We start from the raw sequence: 18,721 nt of genomic DNA, 5'->3' as shown, positions 1-18,721 counted from the left end.
ACAGGATGATAGCAGGACTCCACCACTAAAAACGTGATTTTCTCAAAATGACCATCAGCAAACATCATGGTAACAGGTGCGGTGTGATGCGTGACCCTCCACAGTCTGCGACCGTCCAGTGCCTCCGTTTCCACTGGCGACGCTAGGGGGGCTGTATGAATGCCCAAGCGCTCCACCAACCCTGCGTCCATCAGGCTGGCGTCTGCTCCGGAGTCGATTAGCACCGCCTGCTGGAGAGAACGGGTACTTGAGGATAAGGTCACGGTAGGTAACAATCTCGTGGCGGCCCCGCCGAGGATAGTTCGCCTCATCGCTATCCGCCGCTCTAGTGATGAGCCTGATCTTTTACTGGACACCTTGCTGCGTAGTGTCCCCCCTGCCCACAGTACATACACAGTTGCTGAGCGCGTCGCCTGCGTCTCTCCTCCTCAGTGAGACGTGCGCGCCCGATCTGCATGGGCTCCTCCGTAGTTCGGGTCTCGCCCGTCTCTCTCTGACTCGCCTGACCACTCGTTCCTGTCGACGACCTCCGTGGACTCTGAGCGGGAACGTAGTGAGGTTCCCTCGTTCTCTCCTCCTGTTCTCGTTCACTGGTCGTCAGCCGTCGGTCGATCCGTATGGCCAGCGCGATCAGTTCATCCAAAGCGCTAGGAAGCTCGCGGCTGTCCAGGCAGTCCTTTACCCGACGTGACAGTCCGCGAATAAAAACGTCTCCGAGCGCGGTGGCGTCCCAACCAGCCTCCGCTGCCAGCGTCCGGAATTCTATGGCGTACTTGGCCGTCGTTCTCCTCCCCTGGCGGATGTTCACCAACCTTTGCGCAGCCTCGCGCCCCGGAATGATTTCCTGAAAGATCTGTTTCAGTGCTTCCGAAAAGGAGGTGAATGTGGCCACGCAGGGGGAGTTGTTCTGCCACTCTGCTGTTGCCCACGCTTCTGCCTCGCCAGTCAGATGAGAAATGGCCTACGCCACGCGTGATCTTTCCGTGGGTAAAGCAGGTGAGTGCAGCTCGAAGTGAATCTCGCATTGCGTAACGTATGCTCGGCAATCGCCGGACTCACCCGAGAAGCGTGTGGGTGCTCCCAAACGAGCGTCGGGAGCCGGGATGACAGACATGGGTGCTGAAGCGATCGCGCTAGTCCCAGTGGCCGCTGCGGGCACCTGGATCGGCTTCTTGTCTGCCGGGTTGCCTTGAACCAGCCGGCTCACTGCCTCCGCCAGTCCTGCCACCGTCTCCTCTTGTCGCAGAGCGCAGTCCGCCAGCTTCTGCAACGCCTCGTTTGTCCTCTCCTCCTGCTCGCTGAGCCGCTGTCCCTGAGCGAGGAGCGCTGCACGGAGGGTCTCAACGCTGGCTGGGTCCATGTCTGGCCAGATCGTAGTCAAATATAGTCTTATTACCTAGTCTCAGTTAACCTTTCAAAGGTGGAAATGGTGCTATGAAAGCTAAATATTTGGACTGGTGCTTTTTTAAACTGGTGCTTTTTAGGATTTTGAGGAGGTGTGCGTATGCTTAAGACCCAATCTTTAAATTAGTCTTATTAACTTAACAGAATTACCTAATAAACAGCAAATATAGTGCTATTAAGTCTAAATATATAGATTGGTGCATTTATTTTGAAATGACTTGGACAGCGTGTATATGCTTAACAAACAAAAAGCTGAAGGTTGCAATAATTTAAAAGTTTGCTTTTATTTAGAAAGGATGTGCAGGAAGTTCGTGTGCCTAATTAATAAAATGTAATATAGTGTCATGAACTACTTATAACAAACCAGTTGAAAGCAGAAATATTGCTATATTAAATCCAATTAACTATTTGTAATTAATCAGTTGAAACATTACTGAAACAAGCTGATGAGTTGAACATAAATAAACGGGATTTGCTTTCTACTAAGAGAGCGCCCCAAAAGAGGCTTTTTCCCATGTCTGTTTACCTGCACAGACTATCTTAAATCCTGCAGTTGAATGCACAGTAAATTGCTCAAAGGAGCTGATGAACTGAATGTATAGGTTAATATATGTGAATAGCTGGTTTAAACAGAGCTGAATGTGCATAAACAAAGCAGAAACAGTTGAATTTCAAAACAAAGATTTGGTAGTTTTTCATACATGCTCCTCATTCTGTAAACCTTTTATTTGGTACTTGATGAAAGATACAACCCATGCAGGGACGGAACCATGGCGTATAAATTCAGAGTCAATCATCCATAACCACTCAGCCGCAATAGCAGCTTTCCTCAGCACTCTGAGCTGCGTAATATATACTAAAAGCCTAATCTTTCTCAAAAAATAGTAAAACCTAGTGAATGTGGTTCAAACATTGAAAGTACTGCTAAATTTACATAAAAAGTAAGAAATATCTATTTGGAAGAATAGCCCGGAGTCAGATTTGAACCCTCATTTTCAGAGTATTAAGTCACGCTGTCAGGTTTTGGGTTTCCTGGTTTTATTTTGGTATTTCCGTTCTTACTTAGTCCATATCTGCTGCCAGTTTCACTTCCAGTCCACATCACTCCACCTGTCTGTAATTAGTAATCACGCCAGTATATAACCACCAGTACTCACCTGTATCCTCTGCCAGATTGTCGTTGATTTATTCCGCATTCCAGCATTCGTTTTATCCTAGTCTTGATAGCGGTCCTGTTCCGAGTATGTCCTTGGCTTTGCCTTGTCCTTGTCTGTATTGTCGTTGAGTCTGCATGTTGCTGAACCTCGCCCGCCCACTGACGCCAAACTGCCTGATCCTCTGGTTCCGTTATCTGAGCTTTCTGTTTTCGAACCCTGCCTGTCTTACCACCGCTATCAGTCTGTCCCTCGTCAGAGGATTGTGCTGGAGACCTTCATCCAGCTGCTCTGTAACCTGCACAATAAAGACTGTTTTACTTAACCCATTTGAACTCTGTGCCCTGCATGTGGGTCCACTTTATCAAGACAGCTGCTGAACCTGACAGAAGAATCTGGCCCGCTATGGACCCAGCCAGAAAGGACACTGTGCAGTCCGCACTCCAGGCTCAGGAGCAGCGGATCAAAAAACTCGAGAGTTGGACTGACGCCGCTCTGCAGGACCTGGCCCACTGCGCCGCCAGGCAGGAGGCCTCTGTCGCAGACCTCAAGCGGCTGGTGCGAGATCTAGCGGTGGGCCGGGGCAAACCGGCGCAGTCACCAGAACCCAGACCGGCGATCGCAGGACTGTTCGGCGGCTCGGGATCTGACACAGGAGCTGGACTCGCTAATTGAAATGGCCATCTGGATTGACCGCCAGTTGTGGAACAGCGAGCAGAAGCAGCGTGCGAAGACAGAGGAGCTCCGACCATGGACGGGCGGTCAGGGTGAGTTCAGCCAGGAGGAGCGAGCTGCGCGGAGGCCGGAGGTTGCTGTGGCCGTCACCACGTCACCGGGAGCATACCTGTCAGCCGAGGAGCCAATGCAGCTGGGACGCGCACACCTCACCTCGGCCGAGAAATGCTGATGTCGCATCCTCGGGCTGTGCCTCTATTGCGGTCAGTCAGGTCATTTGGCTTCTAAATGCGCGCTAAAAGACCAGGCTCATCATTAGACCAGAGGCTAATGGTGAGCCAAGCGAGTGTGTGTAATGCCTCCGCCTGTTCATTGCCTATGGTGACGCTCCACCACGGGAACCGTGTTCTTTGCCCGGTTCAATTTCCATTTGTCTTACCGCCCAGGTTCCAAGAACACCAAGTCAGATACCTTATCTCTGTTGTGAGCCCGCTTCCAGACCGCCAGAGGGCACTCTGGCTCACGTGGCATTAAGGCCCTCTTGTTTGGTTCTTTGTTTTTTCATTTCCTGTCGGGTCATGTCCTGTTATTAGGTTAATTAGAGTCACCTGTTTTAGTAAGTATTTAAGTTTCTGGTTTGGGTACAGTCTTTGTTGGTTCGTTATTCCTATGCCTATTCCTATTGTTATTCCTATCCGTATCCCTTGTTGTCCATAGGTGTTACATGGAGGTTGTTGTTTGACGTTGTTTCTGTCTTGTGGTCCAGTCCTGTCCCTGTTCAAGGTTTGTCTAGTCTTTGTTTGTCTTTGTGTTTGATGCATTACATGTTACATGTCGTTGTGTCATATTGCTCTCTGTCCAGTTTTGTGTGTTAGTTCGGGGTATGTTTTGTTGCTGGCTTGTTCTGTGTTCTTAGTAGTATTTAGTTTCCTGTTCAGTAGTGATCTTTTGTTACTCAGTGAGTTGTATGTGTTAGTTTGCAGTCATATTTCTGCCCCAGCCTGCATACGCAGTGACCTTAGTTTGTATTGTCCTTTCTGTATGTTATTAAACCATTTATCGTTAGTCCTGTCTGTGGGTCGTTGCATTTGGGTCTTCCCTCTCAGTACGGTTTGTAGGCCTTTGTAGCCTGTTTCCCACTCATGGTAAGTGTGTTTTAAAATACGGTTCAGTCCTGTTTGACCCTTGGTTGCAACAGTAGTATGCTGTTCCAAGTCTAGTTTGATCCTCGCGTGTAACAATCTCGGTTCCACGAGACGGGGATGGAGGAGGCAGAACCTGCCACCATCCTGTCGGCAGACTGTGTGGTTGGGTCGGTGACGTGGGAGTCAAGGCCGCCATCCGGAACAGGCCAGTACCACAATTTTGTCCTCCTAACAGACTGTTTGTTCCCCCAGCGTTAAGGGGGAACGTCATACACTGGGTGCACACCTGCCGGATCAGTGGCCACCCTGGAGGGAGCTGCACGGCATTCGTGGTGGGAAGCCTGTTCTGTTGGCCGGGGTTCCAGAGGAACGTCAGGAAATATATGCCCACATGTCCCCACTGTGCCACGCACAAGACACCAACTACGCGCCCAGCGGGCCTGCTGCACCCACTTCCGGTGTCACACAGGCCATGGTCTCACGTCGCCTTGGACTTCATGATCGGTCTGCCGCCTTCACAGGGGCACACGGTGATGCTGATGGTGGACCGGTTCTCGTGGATGGCACACGTCATACCCCTGACCAAGCTCCCCAACGCCAAGCAGACTGCCCAAGCGGTGCTGGAGCACATGTTCTGGCATGAGTTCTGCATGCTGTTGGGAGCAGGAGTCATCTTAATGTAATGAGTACCATCCATAGTCTAACCAGGAGCTGGAGACGGGACTCCGGATCCTTGCCTCCAAGAACCCCTCCACCTGGTCCAAGCAGTTGGTGTGGGTGGAGTATGCCCACAATACCCTCCCGTGTTTATCCACAGGGCTAACGCCATTCCAGTGTGCCTACGGGTTTCAGCCTCCTCTGTTCCCGGCTTTAGACAAGGAGATCCGGGTTCCGTCAGCACACGCGCTCATTATACGCTGTCAGAGGATCTGTCAGCAGGCACAGCAGATCATGCTGTGGTCCCAGGCAGGGAAGAAGGGGGCAGCCGACCGGAGACGGTCGACCAAACCCCGATACAAAGTAGGAGACAAGGTTTGGTTGTCCACTAAGGACCTTCCCCTACGTGTGGCTTCATGTAAGTTGGCGCAGAAGTTCATTGGGCCATTCCCTGTCACCCGAATCATTTACCAGGCTCAGCTTGCCTTACCCAGATCCATGAAAATCCACGCCACCTTCCACGTCAGCCGTCTCAAGCTGGTCCGGACCAGCCCACTGGTGCCTCCGGTGCCTCCACAGCCTCCTCTGAGGGTCATTGATGGCGGTCCAGCATACTCAGTCAGAGCTCTCCTGGCTTGTCGACGGAGGGGTTGCGGGATGCTGGTGGACTAGGAGGGGTACGGTCCAGAGGAGTGGTCGTGGGTCCCAGCAAGACACGTCCTGGACCCTGCATTCATTAGTGACTTTCATGCGGCTTATCCGACCCTTCCTGGTCCATCGGGCTGAGTCTGTTTGTTGCCGATTACCGCCTGCTAAACCTGACGCTGAGATCGCCTAGTCCTGGTCTGTCTTGTCACCGAGCCTGCATGTTGCTGAACCTCACCTGCCCACTGACGCCGAACTGCCTGATCCTCTGGTACTGTTATCTGAGCTTTCTGTTATCGAACCCTGCCCTGACCCAGTCAGAAAGGACACTGTCCAGTTCGCACTCCAGGCTCAGGAGCAGCGGATCAAAGAACTCGAGAGTTGGACCAATACCGCTCTGCGGGACCTGGCCCGCTGCGCCGCCAGGCAGTAGGCCTCTGTCGCAGACCTCAAGCGGCTGGTGTGAGATCTGGCGGTGGGCCGGGGCAAACCGGCGCAGTCACCAGAACGCAGACCGGTGATCGCAACGGGGCGCCAACAGCGCTGCTGAACCTGACACACGCACCTTCACCACTAAGCCATAATTCCTACTGGTGGTACTTTACTGAGTGGCCCAATGAACACCATAATACATACAGAGCGATGAAAATTCAGTGCATTTCAATAGTGAAATAAAAAGCTTTATATTTTCAAAAGCATAAAAGATAACTAAGAAAAATAAATCAATCTCTGTATTTGTTTAATATTGAAAGGATTTGGAGGATGTTTGTGCTCAATTGCTAAAATTGAAATAGTGTCAGTCAACTATCCAGTCAAAAGCAGAAGCCTTTCTAATAAATCTAATCCAATTGGAGTGCTTTTATTGTGTAAAGAATTTGAGGGAGTGTAGGTATTTATTATACTGTAAAATATTTTAATTACCTATTTGTAATTACTCAGTTGAAGCATTACTGAAACTAGCTGATGAAATGAATGTATAGCTGTTTGGATCTGCAAAGCAAAAGATGTAGAGCTAAATGTGCATAAAAAAGCAAAAGTCGTTTGATGTAAATAAAAAGAATAATTACTTTTAGATATTATTACAGTCCTTTAAATCATTGTTCCAATCAAGGATTGAACCAGGATTTCCAGAGTCAAAGTTAAGCTGCTTAACAACTCTGCCACACTAGATGCTGAGGGGCCTACTCAGAGCAGCACTATACATACTATTTGAAAAACTGAAAATAATAAGAAAGCTATAGATTGGCGATACATTAAGCATATAACTTAATTTATCTTAATTTTTATTTATTAATAAATATGCAAAAAAAGTGTAAATTACAATAAAAGGTGAGTTCAATTTTAGGAGCTACAATCCTAGGACTGCCACGTCATATCCTTTGACACGGCTGTTGTTAGCCAAGTAGCTCAGTAGGTAGAGTGCCAGTCTCAGAAAGCAAAGGTTTGTGGTTTGATCCCCTGCCTCCAGCTATAATTCAGAAGAAAGAATAAGAGTAGTAAGTGATTGAAACCTACTTACTCTCTGTGTATTATTATTTGTTACTCACTTGGTATTATTTGTTATTTACTCATCCGCTGCTTCCGGGGTTTTCTGTTGGCATGCTTTCCTCACAGATTCAGTTTTTTAGTACATGTTTTTGGTTGTGTCACATGCTTTTTATTATTTGCATTTTTGTAAAATGTTTTTTTAATCAACAAATCTCCCAAAAGAAAACACCTCAGGTGTGTTGTTGTCTCTCTAAGATGGCAAAGTGAAAAAAAGTTCACACACGTTTTGTTGACATTGGTCCGCTCCTCCCACCACAGCTCCCAGCTGGTGGTCCCTTTACGTAACAAAAGGAGCCGTTCACACCTGAGTTAGGATGTCAGGTATACCTTCGCTGACAATTGACTGCCCTCTCAGTTTTTGAGGGGGGGAAGAAAAACCTGGGCATGCTAGAGTTAAGTAAAAAGACAAAGCTAAAATTCCTTAAAATATTTTTTAATAAAAACCTGAGGTTTATAACAGATTTCAAGGTGCAACTCTGATTTAAATATTAAAGATTTAAAAGTCTAATGCAAAAGTCATCCACCAATCATTTCAAGGGTCACTCCTATTTACACCAGTTTCTGTTATGGTGCACAAAGCATTGCACTATAAATCATTCCTTAAAAAAAGCTAAAAATGTTTTTTAAATAGCTGAAAGTGGTTGAAACAATACAAGTATAGATAAATATACCTATGTAACAAAGATCAGGTAGTATAAAAAAGCTGAATGTGTACACCTGCAGCTCAATCTCTGATCGACTGCAGCTGTGTCGTTGTCATGGAGATAGCTCTCCAAAGGCAGGAAACTCCACAGTTCAGCTCAATGAGCTCTAGTGAAGCTGATTTCCACCCCTGCTTAACAGGCTTGTTGTTAGCAAAACCATAAGGGTTATCACAAAAATAACCCCAAGGCTTCAATGAGCAACTGGTATGAGTTTATGTCTGAGGAGTGAAAATTGTGGCCACAGTCACGATTTAAAAGTTCCAATCCTCTTTCATTCTTCACAGAAGTCTTATGGGTAAATGCATTGGAGTCTATGGCAGGATTTCTGGAACTCTCTGTTCTTTGAGACTGCTACAGACTAAAGTATAAGTCTGAGGGATTAGCCAGCCACATCATTAGAAAGAAGATAAGTATGACTACGAACAAGTGAAAACTGTGACTGTAGTAACGAGTTAAAGAGAAAAATTCTTTCTTAAAAAAAACATGTCCTCTCACACCAGCTGTGACATGACGCACTCTGGCTCACGCAATACACACTAATGGAAAAGCTGAGAATTCGGCAAAAACCACCATATGCTTAAACTACCATAACTCAAAGTATTAAAGATATTAAAAAACTGAACAATAGATTAATAGTTGAAGATTATTTTGTAGTTCAAATGGTGTCTGTAGCTTAAAGTATGTAGAAGTACAGAGGCAGCCGGTAAAAGTGTCTACCCCCACCGCGTTTGGGACCCAAATCTGCCGCGTCGGCACCCAGTTTGCACTGCAGGAAGAGTATGTTATGTCCTTTTGGCCTGTAGGTGGCGATTGACTCCCACTTTTGGTCCTAAAACATCGTAGTTGTTTATGTCATATAGCCTCTTATAAAACAATCAATTATCAGGTCTTGGGTGGCTTAGTGGTTAAGATGCATGGCTGCAAAATTTTTTGTTCGAGGCTGAGTGCAAGCAGTTTTTTAATTTTAATTATTGGAAAAACAGCGTCTCATCATCATCATGTGATCACGAGATGACAACGTTGTATTACTTAGTGCATGGATCACCAAGACCATGAACCGCTGGTCACGTTATAATATTTAGTATAGTTATGTACTTAGTTATAGCAAATTACGGCAGTTTAAAACCAAAAATAAGAAGCTGAACGGTGCGTGCAGCGTTTGATTTGTGGCAGACAAGCTACTGTAAGCTACTGTAACGCTGATTTCTCACTGTTGTTACGGGCTACACACACACCACACGGCAAGACAGTACGGCACATCTACACTTTTTTTTACGCAACCAGCGTCACCTTTTTCCTGTCCCCCATCAACAAGGGCAGGTAGGAACTAATGTTAATTACAAATAAAATCACAGTAGCCGAAATGCCACGTTTCCCAAACATAAAATAAAAAATTAAAAAGGAATACTAACTAAGGTTACACTACTACAATTTAAAAGAGGATGATCTAGACCAGGGGTCGGCCACCGGTAACTTTCTCTAATCGAAAAAACAGTTTTAAATCCAATTCCGTGTGTTTTTGTTTAAACATATTTTTGCTAGGTTTATTGGTTTGTAAGGCGGTGCTTTTATTCAAATCTGTTTGCCGCCTATAGCAAGAGAAAGGAGAAGCCGGTGAAGGCGGATGGATGGACGGATGGGAAATCAAAGTTTTGAAACGTACACAGGCCGAATAAGTCACATCAGCCACTTATTCAGTTACAATGACACGCACAGTCAAAACAAATTCTCGCTACATTTAGTGCACCACTCCTCCGTTCCTCTCGTAGCCTGCATTTGCACATCCATACATTTGTGTATTGGTCACTCTCTGTCTGGACACATGACTCCGAAACACGTCACGTGTTTGTGTAAGAGTTTGATGTCTCCACCAAATTATAAGCAGAGGTAACGAGAGACCAACTTTTGTTTGTCTCTAAACAATAAAAACATTAACTCCAATTCTGTGTCTTTTTGTAAAAAACTAATATTTTTGCCTGGTTTATTGGTTTGTAAGGCGGTGCTTTGATTAAAATCCTGTTTGGAAGAGAAACGAAAACGCCGGTGAAAGTGGCTGGATGGACAGATGGGAAATGAAAATGTTGAAACGTACATGGGCCGATCAAGTGATCTCAGCCACTGAGTTACAATGACACGCACAGTCAAAACAAGTCAAACTGCAGTTCTGCAGACACAGAGTAAACGCGTAGGAACAAACATGTTGCTGTAATGCGTCGCTGTAGATCTGCTGATTTTTGGCGTCCTGTCAAAGTTACGATCGACAACTGCTGTAAAACAAATTCCTATGATTATTACAGTTATTTACGTAAAATCTACGACTATTGGAAAACATTCATTAACAAGTTGTGGAAGTTTAAAACCTAAATAAGCGGCTTTAGTCGCAGATGGACTGCGCTCTACGTCTTTACTTGCGCATTCAAATTTAATTAATTAAACCGCGAAGCATAATCATGGTATTATGTGAAGTCAACATGTTGTATCAGATGTTAGAGCGGTGGGTGTGTACATATTCTTAAGAGACACCTTCTATTTAAAGACACGAAAAAGCTGAGGAGAATGAAAACAAGAACGTGTTGCTGCTGTGGCGCTGCCTGTTTTAAACCACACAGAAACTTTGCAGGGAACAGAAAATAGCTAAGCCATCAACAAGTTGTTGCCCTTCATACTCCCCACTATTAACAGATACTTAATAGTAAAAACTTAATAATAAAATAGTTGTGTTACAGGTAGAAATAAACAGTCGGACCTCAGTTACGCTGTAGTGCTTTGGAGGCTTCTAATCAACGCTGCGCCACCTGGTGGTTAAAACGAGACTAGTGTCCTGATTTTTTTCAGCCGGCTGCAGGATTAAAAATCTTTAGTAGCAGTAAAAACGTTAGTTACTTTGAATCGCTACCACTGTAATTAGAGCTGAACAAAGACGAAGCTGATGAGGATTTGAAAGGTTGTTTACATTCATTTCAATGGGGAAAAATAGTTGAAAAAAGCTTAATAACTTTAAAAAAAATAAATAAATAAACATATGAATGAGAAAAATAACAGCCCACAACGTCTTAAAAAGCTGCACGTTTTGATATTTGAATGGTTTCTGTAGCTTAAAGGATGCGGGACTAGTTAGATGAGGACGGAAGACCTATAATAAAGATTAGAAAAACAATACAGTAAAGGCTGGAAGCTGTGATAAAGAGTGAAGATAACAATAGTGTGAGCACTGTTGCCAGCTATCACACTAAATATACAGTTCAATTAATTAAGTTTAATTACATGTGAGTATAAGTTAGTACAAAAGAAAAAAGTCTCCATTAATCTATGAATGCACTAAGAGGTAAGTAACAAAACATTTAAACCACTGCTTAGAGCAGAGACTAATTAGGGAAATTACAACAAATTAACTAACCAGATTACAACAGAGCAGACTGAGAAATCAGACAGACTAAACTCATTACAGACTGCGTGTAAATATGACGAGTCTGACGTCTAAGGATAAAAGAAGAAAGGAAAGAAAATGGCTCCTTAGATCAAAAAATTACAGTAGGAAAAGCAGACGAGACAAAATGAACATATAATCAGTTACACCTGCTCCGGGTTATAATAGAATAAATAGAAATTAAAGTCACTGCTTAATGCAGGAGCTCAAATACCAAAGCTAGAGCTCAGAATATTGCTATAAATAGGAACAGACAACCTAGATCTAACATGAGTTAGTGATGAGTCCCCCACATGGGAAAAGCAGAATAGAACCTGGGAAGTGACATCAGAATGGGCGTGGCCACAGTTTCAGAACATGTCTTACAGGGAACGTTTCAGGTCAAGGCAGCAAACACTCATCTGTCCTCTCATTATAAAAATGTATTACCATTATTATTATTTTTAAAACCCACTTTTGTTTTTGTGCCTGTATATTTTAGTTAAGATTTAGTGAGAACTGTAATGAAAGATAAAGGCAATGTGTATTTTTAGAATAATTATCAATGTCTCACGTGATCGTCTTGCAGATTAAGCTAAACAGCAAAGGCCTGATCTTCTCTGTGGGGCTTCTGTTAGCGTCCGTATTCATGACAGTGAGTATACAACCACTTAGCACAAGATCCGTAAGCAGGAAACCTTCTGCCTCCTCCTCACACTGTCTTCCCTGTTGATCTGTCGCTGCAGGTGCTAGGAGTCCACCTCAACAAATGGACACTGGACAAACACCTGGGTTTCATGTGTCTCCTCCTCTATTCCGTCTTCCTTTGTTTCTCCTGCCTCATTGAGTACAACATCTTCACTTTTGTTAACTTGCCAACTTGTCAGAATGACTGATCTGCAAACACACACATGCACACACGCACACACACACACACAAACACACACACACACACACACACACACACACACACACACACACACGCACACTAGAAGTTGTGTTTGCCAGAAAAGTGGAAGAAGTGAATATATGGTGGAGTTCAACGCTAAGTAAAAGCAATTTATCACAGGTCTAATTCACACAGTTTTTCTGAATAAATTCCACTCAGTTGAGTTCTTTAGATTCTTCTATGAGTGCAATATTTAGCAGCTCTGTTTAGTCATAACTACAATATTGAATTGATTTTAGGAGTTAGTACTTGCCTTCACACATGAAGGACTGAGTACAGCCTGCTCATTGCTCACTTCCGATGTGTGACGAATATTCATCTTGTATTTAGGTGTGATCAATATTTTCTAGCTGCTAACCTTTCCGAACGGGAAGGTTGGTCATTGAGAATAATAATAATAACATTAAAAGCAATTCTGTAAATACTTGGGAAGGGGTAGCAAAGTGCTGTGTTGGTGCGAACAACAAAGACTTGTCTAGTTGTTTTCACAAAGCCGACTTAATTGGCTTTGGACATCTCGGTTATGCAAGTGAGCACAGTTTACACCATGACCCTGGGACTACTTCTACTGCCACTGTGTGCATTTCTATTTCTTCTTCTATTTTAAAATGTGTTTGTTTGTTGATGAGAACATTTATATACTGTAAATGCATATACAAGTGATTGTCTCCTGGGCATTATCAATGTTTTTCATGAACAGCGTTCCTACTGTAGCGCACAGTGTTTCCTACTCATTCAGTTCATGACATTTCTTCTATAAAGGTAACAAATACACTTCAGATGGTGTTATTCATGGACACCAAAGCGCTGTTCATATTCTGAAGTACAAACTCTTCCAAAGGCACATGTGGTGAAGTGTACTGACAGAAGCAGCTGAAACAAATATGGTGAGACTGTTACTGCTATGCTGATTATAAGGACAGTTACCTTATGAAATGAAGCAGGTTGGAATTAAACATGTCATCAAATGCTTTATTTTCGGGATCAGAGTGATTGTTGTGGATGTGTGTCATAGTCAGAACAGTCCAAGACACTAACCAAATACTCCTAGTGGCCAATCTCTGTATGGATGGAACGCTTAACCAAGACTTGTCCAGCTACTGTAGGTTTGTGGTCTACCTGTTAGGAAGAAATGTTGAATTTAAATTCTGTGATTTTATAAAACATTGACTCTTTTGTTAATTGTTTGTATCTGTGCTCCTAGCTGATGCCCGTGTGTACCAGTAGCCAAAAAGCTATTTTTGTAGATAGAGACTATTACTTTGTAGGAATATTTATCTAGAAAAAGCACTTAGTATATAAATCAACTCATATGATCCATTTAGTTCATACATTTTGTGCTGCTATGTCCATACCATGTTTTTTAAACGAGATATGTTGTTGATGTACATATGTATATAACTGTGTAAATGTGTTATATTTTTGTCTGAATCTGTATATCTCATATGTGTTGAATATATTTTCATAGATTCCAGGTTCCTTGTGATCCGCATTGTTTTGATGAAGCCGTTGTTTTTGAAAACTTGCATGGAAATGTTTCAATATTGTAAATTATTCTGATCAGTGTTAATATGCTTTGGGGAAATAGTTTTATGTGGCGTTATCTACTTAGATATCTACTGCATGTTGCATTTACTTTACAATATCAAAAGTTAAGGTGTTTGCAGTTGATGTTTCTTTATGAGCGTTGCCTCCTATCACACAAGACCTTTTTCAACAAAATCTTTACTTTGTGTTCAGATGTTTCTAATTTAATTTTACATATAATTTAGCTTAGCATTAATAAAGTTCTTCCTTCTTAAGGTCGAGATTTGTCTCATATCTGTGCAGTTCAATACAACATAGAAAGGATGGTTAGACCAGTAATTGAACACAGACAGAACGGTTGGACCAGTAATTAAACACAGACAGAACGGTTGGACCAGTAACTAAACAACAGACAGGACGGTTGGACCAGTAACTGAACACAGACAGGACAGTGGGACCAGTAATTGAACATGGACAGGACGGTGAGACCAGTAACTGGACACAGAAAATATACAGCTTAGCTTTTTTTAACCTGCTGATTGTTCTGCCCAGTGTGAGTTAACTAGTGTGTTTAACCACATCCTGATCTGATGCTTCTTGCTTACTGATTGGACACCCACACTCTAATGATGGCAGACAATAATGTGTAAATAAACATGAACCCTAGGTCAAGTAGATTTATTTAATGAAGTAACTTAGAATCAAAGCATGTTGTTCATTGGATATTGTTTAGCTTTGTGTCCTTGAAGCACTCTTCTCATTAGCTGCCAAGCTCCTCTGTGGAACCAGCTTCAGTTCGGGTTCTACTTTAACTGAAGTAGCACAGGCGCGAGCTATTGCTGCAGCTCGCTTTGATAACTCTGTCTTACCATGTTGTATTTTCTGTATTTTTCCTTGTTTTTTACCTATTGCGTATGATTTTCTTCACTAGTCTTAGTATTTAAAGTGCACTCTCTCTGATCATGTTGTGCGAGAGTTTTTTTGTTCAGTTTTTTTGCTTAGCTTTATACATTCCCTCATCCGTAAAGCTGGTGCGCAGGAGTAGACCCGGCAACACGCAAACTTTGTTTACACCCATGATCAACTGATATCACTAAGATTGGCCAAAAAATATTAGATTCTGTCTGGAACGTCAAGCTTCCCGGAAGAAATAAGGAGGAAAATGAGGGGATGCAGAGTAGGCAACAAAGTTTGTGGAGGGAACAAAGACCGAAGAGGGTGCTGCGCAAAGAGAAGGTAAGAAGATTCAAGCCGTATCACTACTTTCTTAACAAGCCATGGGTCACTCGTGGCATCAAAGCCACCCTGAATAAAAAGAAGAAAGTATTCAGGTCAGGGGACAGTGAGGCAGTTAAGAGTGTCTAGAGAGAGCTGTCAAGTCAAAATTAGGGAGGGGAGTAAGGCTTCAGGGCTCATCCACCCCCACCTTACACATAATCACAGAAGATCAGGTAAGAAAAGAGCTGAACGGGTTTTTTTATGCTGAAATGCACCACCTGCCAACACCAAGTCAAATTCCTTGTTCTGTAAAGTGCGCTCTACAGGACGCTCTACCGGCAATAAAGCTTTTCTGATTTCTGATTTCAACAAAGACTACAGGACCTGATGGAATTAGACCCAGGGTGCTAAAAATCTGTGCTTCCCAGCTGTGTGGTGTTCTCCAACACATCTTCAACCTGAGCCTGCAGCAGGAGAGAGTTCCTCTTAGGTGGAAAAAGCCATGCATCGTGCCAGTGAATAAGACGTCCACGGCCACGTCCCAGAGTCCTCAACAAATACAGTCCCATGGATCTGACCTCTAAACTAGTGAACTAGTAACTTTATCTTCAGTTTCAATAACAGTTGTTACATCTGGTTTCCTCTCCCATTTGCTGCGAGCGGACAGGACAGAGGACAGCAATAAGAGGAAGGGACGGGGTCTGGCTGTGTTTTTGAACATCAGGTGGTGTATGCCAGGACATTGCATCAGAGAGAAGCTGTGTAACAGAAACACTGAGCTGTTAGCGGTAGGTACTGTATGAGGCCATTCTACCTGCCACGGGAGTTTACACGTGTTATAATAATAATAATAACCCCCACCCTCGGTTGGACCAGTAATTGAACGCTGACACAGCTTTTGAGCCCCTGCTCTCAGTCACCAGCAGGTGGCAAACACAGCACCCACGGGCCGTCTTCCTAATCTCTGGGGACTTCAACCACGCACCTCCTTCAGCTGCTCTGCCCACATTCACCCAGTATGTGACCTGCCCCAACAGATATATATAAATAAAACCCTGGACTTATTCTACGCCAACACTAAAGAGGCCTACACTGCATCCTCCCTCCCACCGCTGAGCAGAGCTGACCACAACATCCTGCATCTCCTGCCTGTGTATAGACCTGTTGTACACAGGCAACCGGTGGTGCCCCGCACAGTGAAGAGGTGGACAGGTTGGGAGCGAGGAGGCTCTCAGGGACTGTTTTAACACTACTGTGTGGACGGAGCTCTGTGACCCACATGGGGAGGACCTTAATGCCATCACAGACTTCTTGACAGACTAAATTTACTTCTGCTGTGAAAACACTGTTCCCTCCAGGCTGGTACAGTGTTTCACCAACAACAAGCTGGACACACACACACTGGACTACTCCCCACAGTGCTTAAGAAGATCAAAGCCAGGAAAGCCTCAAGCTGAGGGTGCTACCACAGCTCTGGAAGACCTCCTGCGTGGTACCAGTGCCTAAAACACCGCATGCCAAAGACCTCAGCAGCTTCAGACCAGTAGCTCTCACATCCCATCTGATGACACTGGAGGAGCTGGTCCTGGGTCACCTCTGGGCCGCGGTGGAAACTTACATGGACCCGTTGCATGTTCCTACTATATGGAGCTCTTTCTCACCTGGAGAAGCCCGGCAGCACTGTGAGGATCATGTTTTTTGATATCACCAGTGCCTTCAACACCATCCAGCCGGTGCTTCTGAAAGACAAACTGGAGGAGGCTGGTGTGGATCTGCATCTGACAGAGTGGATTATAGACTATCTCACAAACAGTCCTCAGCTTAACTACAGGTTTTGGCGTCATGATTAAGAAGAAGTGCTCTGCTTTTACATACTGTATGTGACGATTTCAGTGTTTGGAACAGTTATTGGCAACTGTTGATAAGATTGGAGTAGTTATATGATCTATTCTGATTACTAAATTCTGATTTGGCTATTTCTAGAAAATTATCTGTGGGGGGATTTTAAAGTATCAGGACAGAGAGAGACAAATGCAGTGTGGAGGGTTTGCCCCGTGCTTGTTACGCACTCGCCCCGTTGGTTACGAACCGGCGGGGTCTGACTGAGGACTGGGGACAGGAGAGGAGATGTAGTGGTGATCGAGGAACAACAACACCCGATCCGAGCAGGGAAACTACAGCTCTGACTGAGCGGGGAGGATTTTGGCACCGCGGTCAACGTGCATCCAGCACCACGCGGACACGCCGCGCTAATAAAACACTTAGTCTTCCGTCACTCTTATCTGGCCGCAACCGGCTGACCAGGTAGCAGGGAAACAAGAGGGAGACCCCAAGTGCACGACCCAAAACACAGGACTAACAGTTTACGTAAGTCAGTTTATTAAACAGAAAACCACTGCAAAGCAGGACTCAGCTCCAACACAAAATGCAATAACTAAAAATCACTGCAATGCAGGAAAACACTATCACTTACATAAACCTAAAACGCTCCGTAACACTACGGGCAAAACCTAAACATGAACACAAGACACTCACAAACCTTGATAGGGAAACAAGACATCCAAAAAACAAATAACTCCACTGCATCGAAAACTCTACTTAATTGTAACATTGGCGTAGCATCCAGCCCCAACCACGATTGTTGTTAGTACACACTAACAATGCCCTAAATACTCCTCCAACCAGGTGGGGATCATTAACTCATTAAGGCAGGTCGGTTACAGACAGGAAATGAAGCTCAGGTGACTACCCACATCAAAACACCAGAGCGCCTCTAGCGGCGAGGCGGCTGAATGTGATAGTGCTTGCAGTCTGTATATAACTGCTTTGTGTAAGTGTTGTGTTACTTCTGTTGGGGTAAAAATGACATGGCCTATTGACCTCTAAACGTTAACGTTATTTTAAGGCAGACAATGTTCAGAGATTCTAAAGTATGGGCTTAAAGTCTGTATGTGGTTACAATATATTTAAAGATTATGTAAGTGCTGTAACTGGTCCCCAATCTGCCCCCCATGTATCTTGAATTCTCTCCTATGAAGATATGAGAGGTCCTTTAACGAGACCATCTTTTCTGCAGCTACATGTGTGGCACTGTGTGGTGATGGTAAGGATTGGGTTGGCTTATGCATGTTGTGACGACCCCTCTGTTCTGTATCAGCTATATCCTTAAAGTGTTATGTCTTCTTACCTGACTGATCATGTGTTGTGGTCAACTGGTCTGCATGTTGGTTGCCAGTGTTGATATCTGTAGTAGAAGGTGTTACTAGTGTGTCTGGGTTTGGGGGTGATTGTGTGGAGTGATATGGTGCCTTAACTGGTGGGGTAAAAGCAAGGGTGTCATGCACTGGTGTTAACCCCCTGTGACCACATCTGTGCTTTGATTTTCAATTACATTAAGGACCAGGTTGTTTAATGTTAATAACTGACTCATACCTTCATCTGACTGCATGTAACTGAGGATATAGTCAACACATGCTTCCTTGTCAGTGGGGTCTAAATCACCTGTACGTGGGAAATATTTCCTGCATAAGCAAGCATTGGGCTCATCAGATAAGGATGCTACACACCGGTACTCCCTATTTCTTGCAGAGCAGAAGGGAGAAAACTTCAAGGCTATAGCCAGCTAACGAGGCTTGAGCAAAAGATGTTTCAATGATTAAATGCAGTATTTTTCCAACAGACATGACTCA

The 18,721-nt window shown here is 44.3% G+C and overlaps 1 protein-coding gene across 5 annotated transcripts in view; it reads left to right on the top strand.

The window, feature by feature from the left end:
- LOC114870480 (sodium/potassium/calcium exchanger 3-like) overlaps positions 1 to 14,095 on the top strand; it is an 82,053-nt gene extending 67,958 nt beyond the window's left edge. For 4 of the 5 annotated variants that reach the window (XM_029175128.3, XM_029175127.3, XM_029175131.3 and 1 more), the window contains 2 exons: positions 11,928 to 11,993; positions 12,085 to 14,095. In XM_029175128.3, coding sequence (XP_029030961.1) covers positions 11,928 to 11,993; positions 12,085 to 12,234 — 216 coding nt within the window. In that variant the 3' untranslated portion in view covers positions 12,235 to 14,095. Of the gene's footprint in view, positions 1 to 11,927; positions 11,994 to 12,084 lie in introns of those variants that run through there. The other variant, XM_055502381.1, reaches the window with a different exon arrangement.
- Positions 14,096 to 18,721: the final 4,626 nt, after the last annotated feature.

Source organism: Betta splendens, chromosome 15 (genome assembly GCF_900634795.4).
Source record: "Betta splendens chromosome 15, fBetSpl5.4, whole genome shotgun sequence".
Classification (NCBI taxonomy): Eukaryota; Metazoa; Chordata; class Actinopteri; order Anabantiformes; family Osphronemidae; genus Betta; species Betta splendens.
Note: the sequence above shows the minus strand (reverse complement) of the source record. Positions and strands in the feature narration are given on the sequence as shown.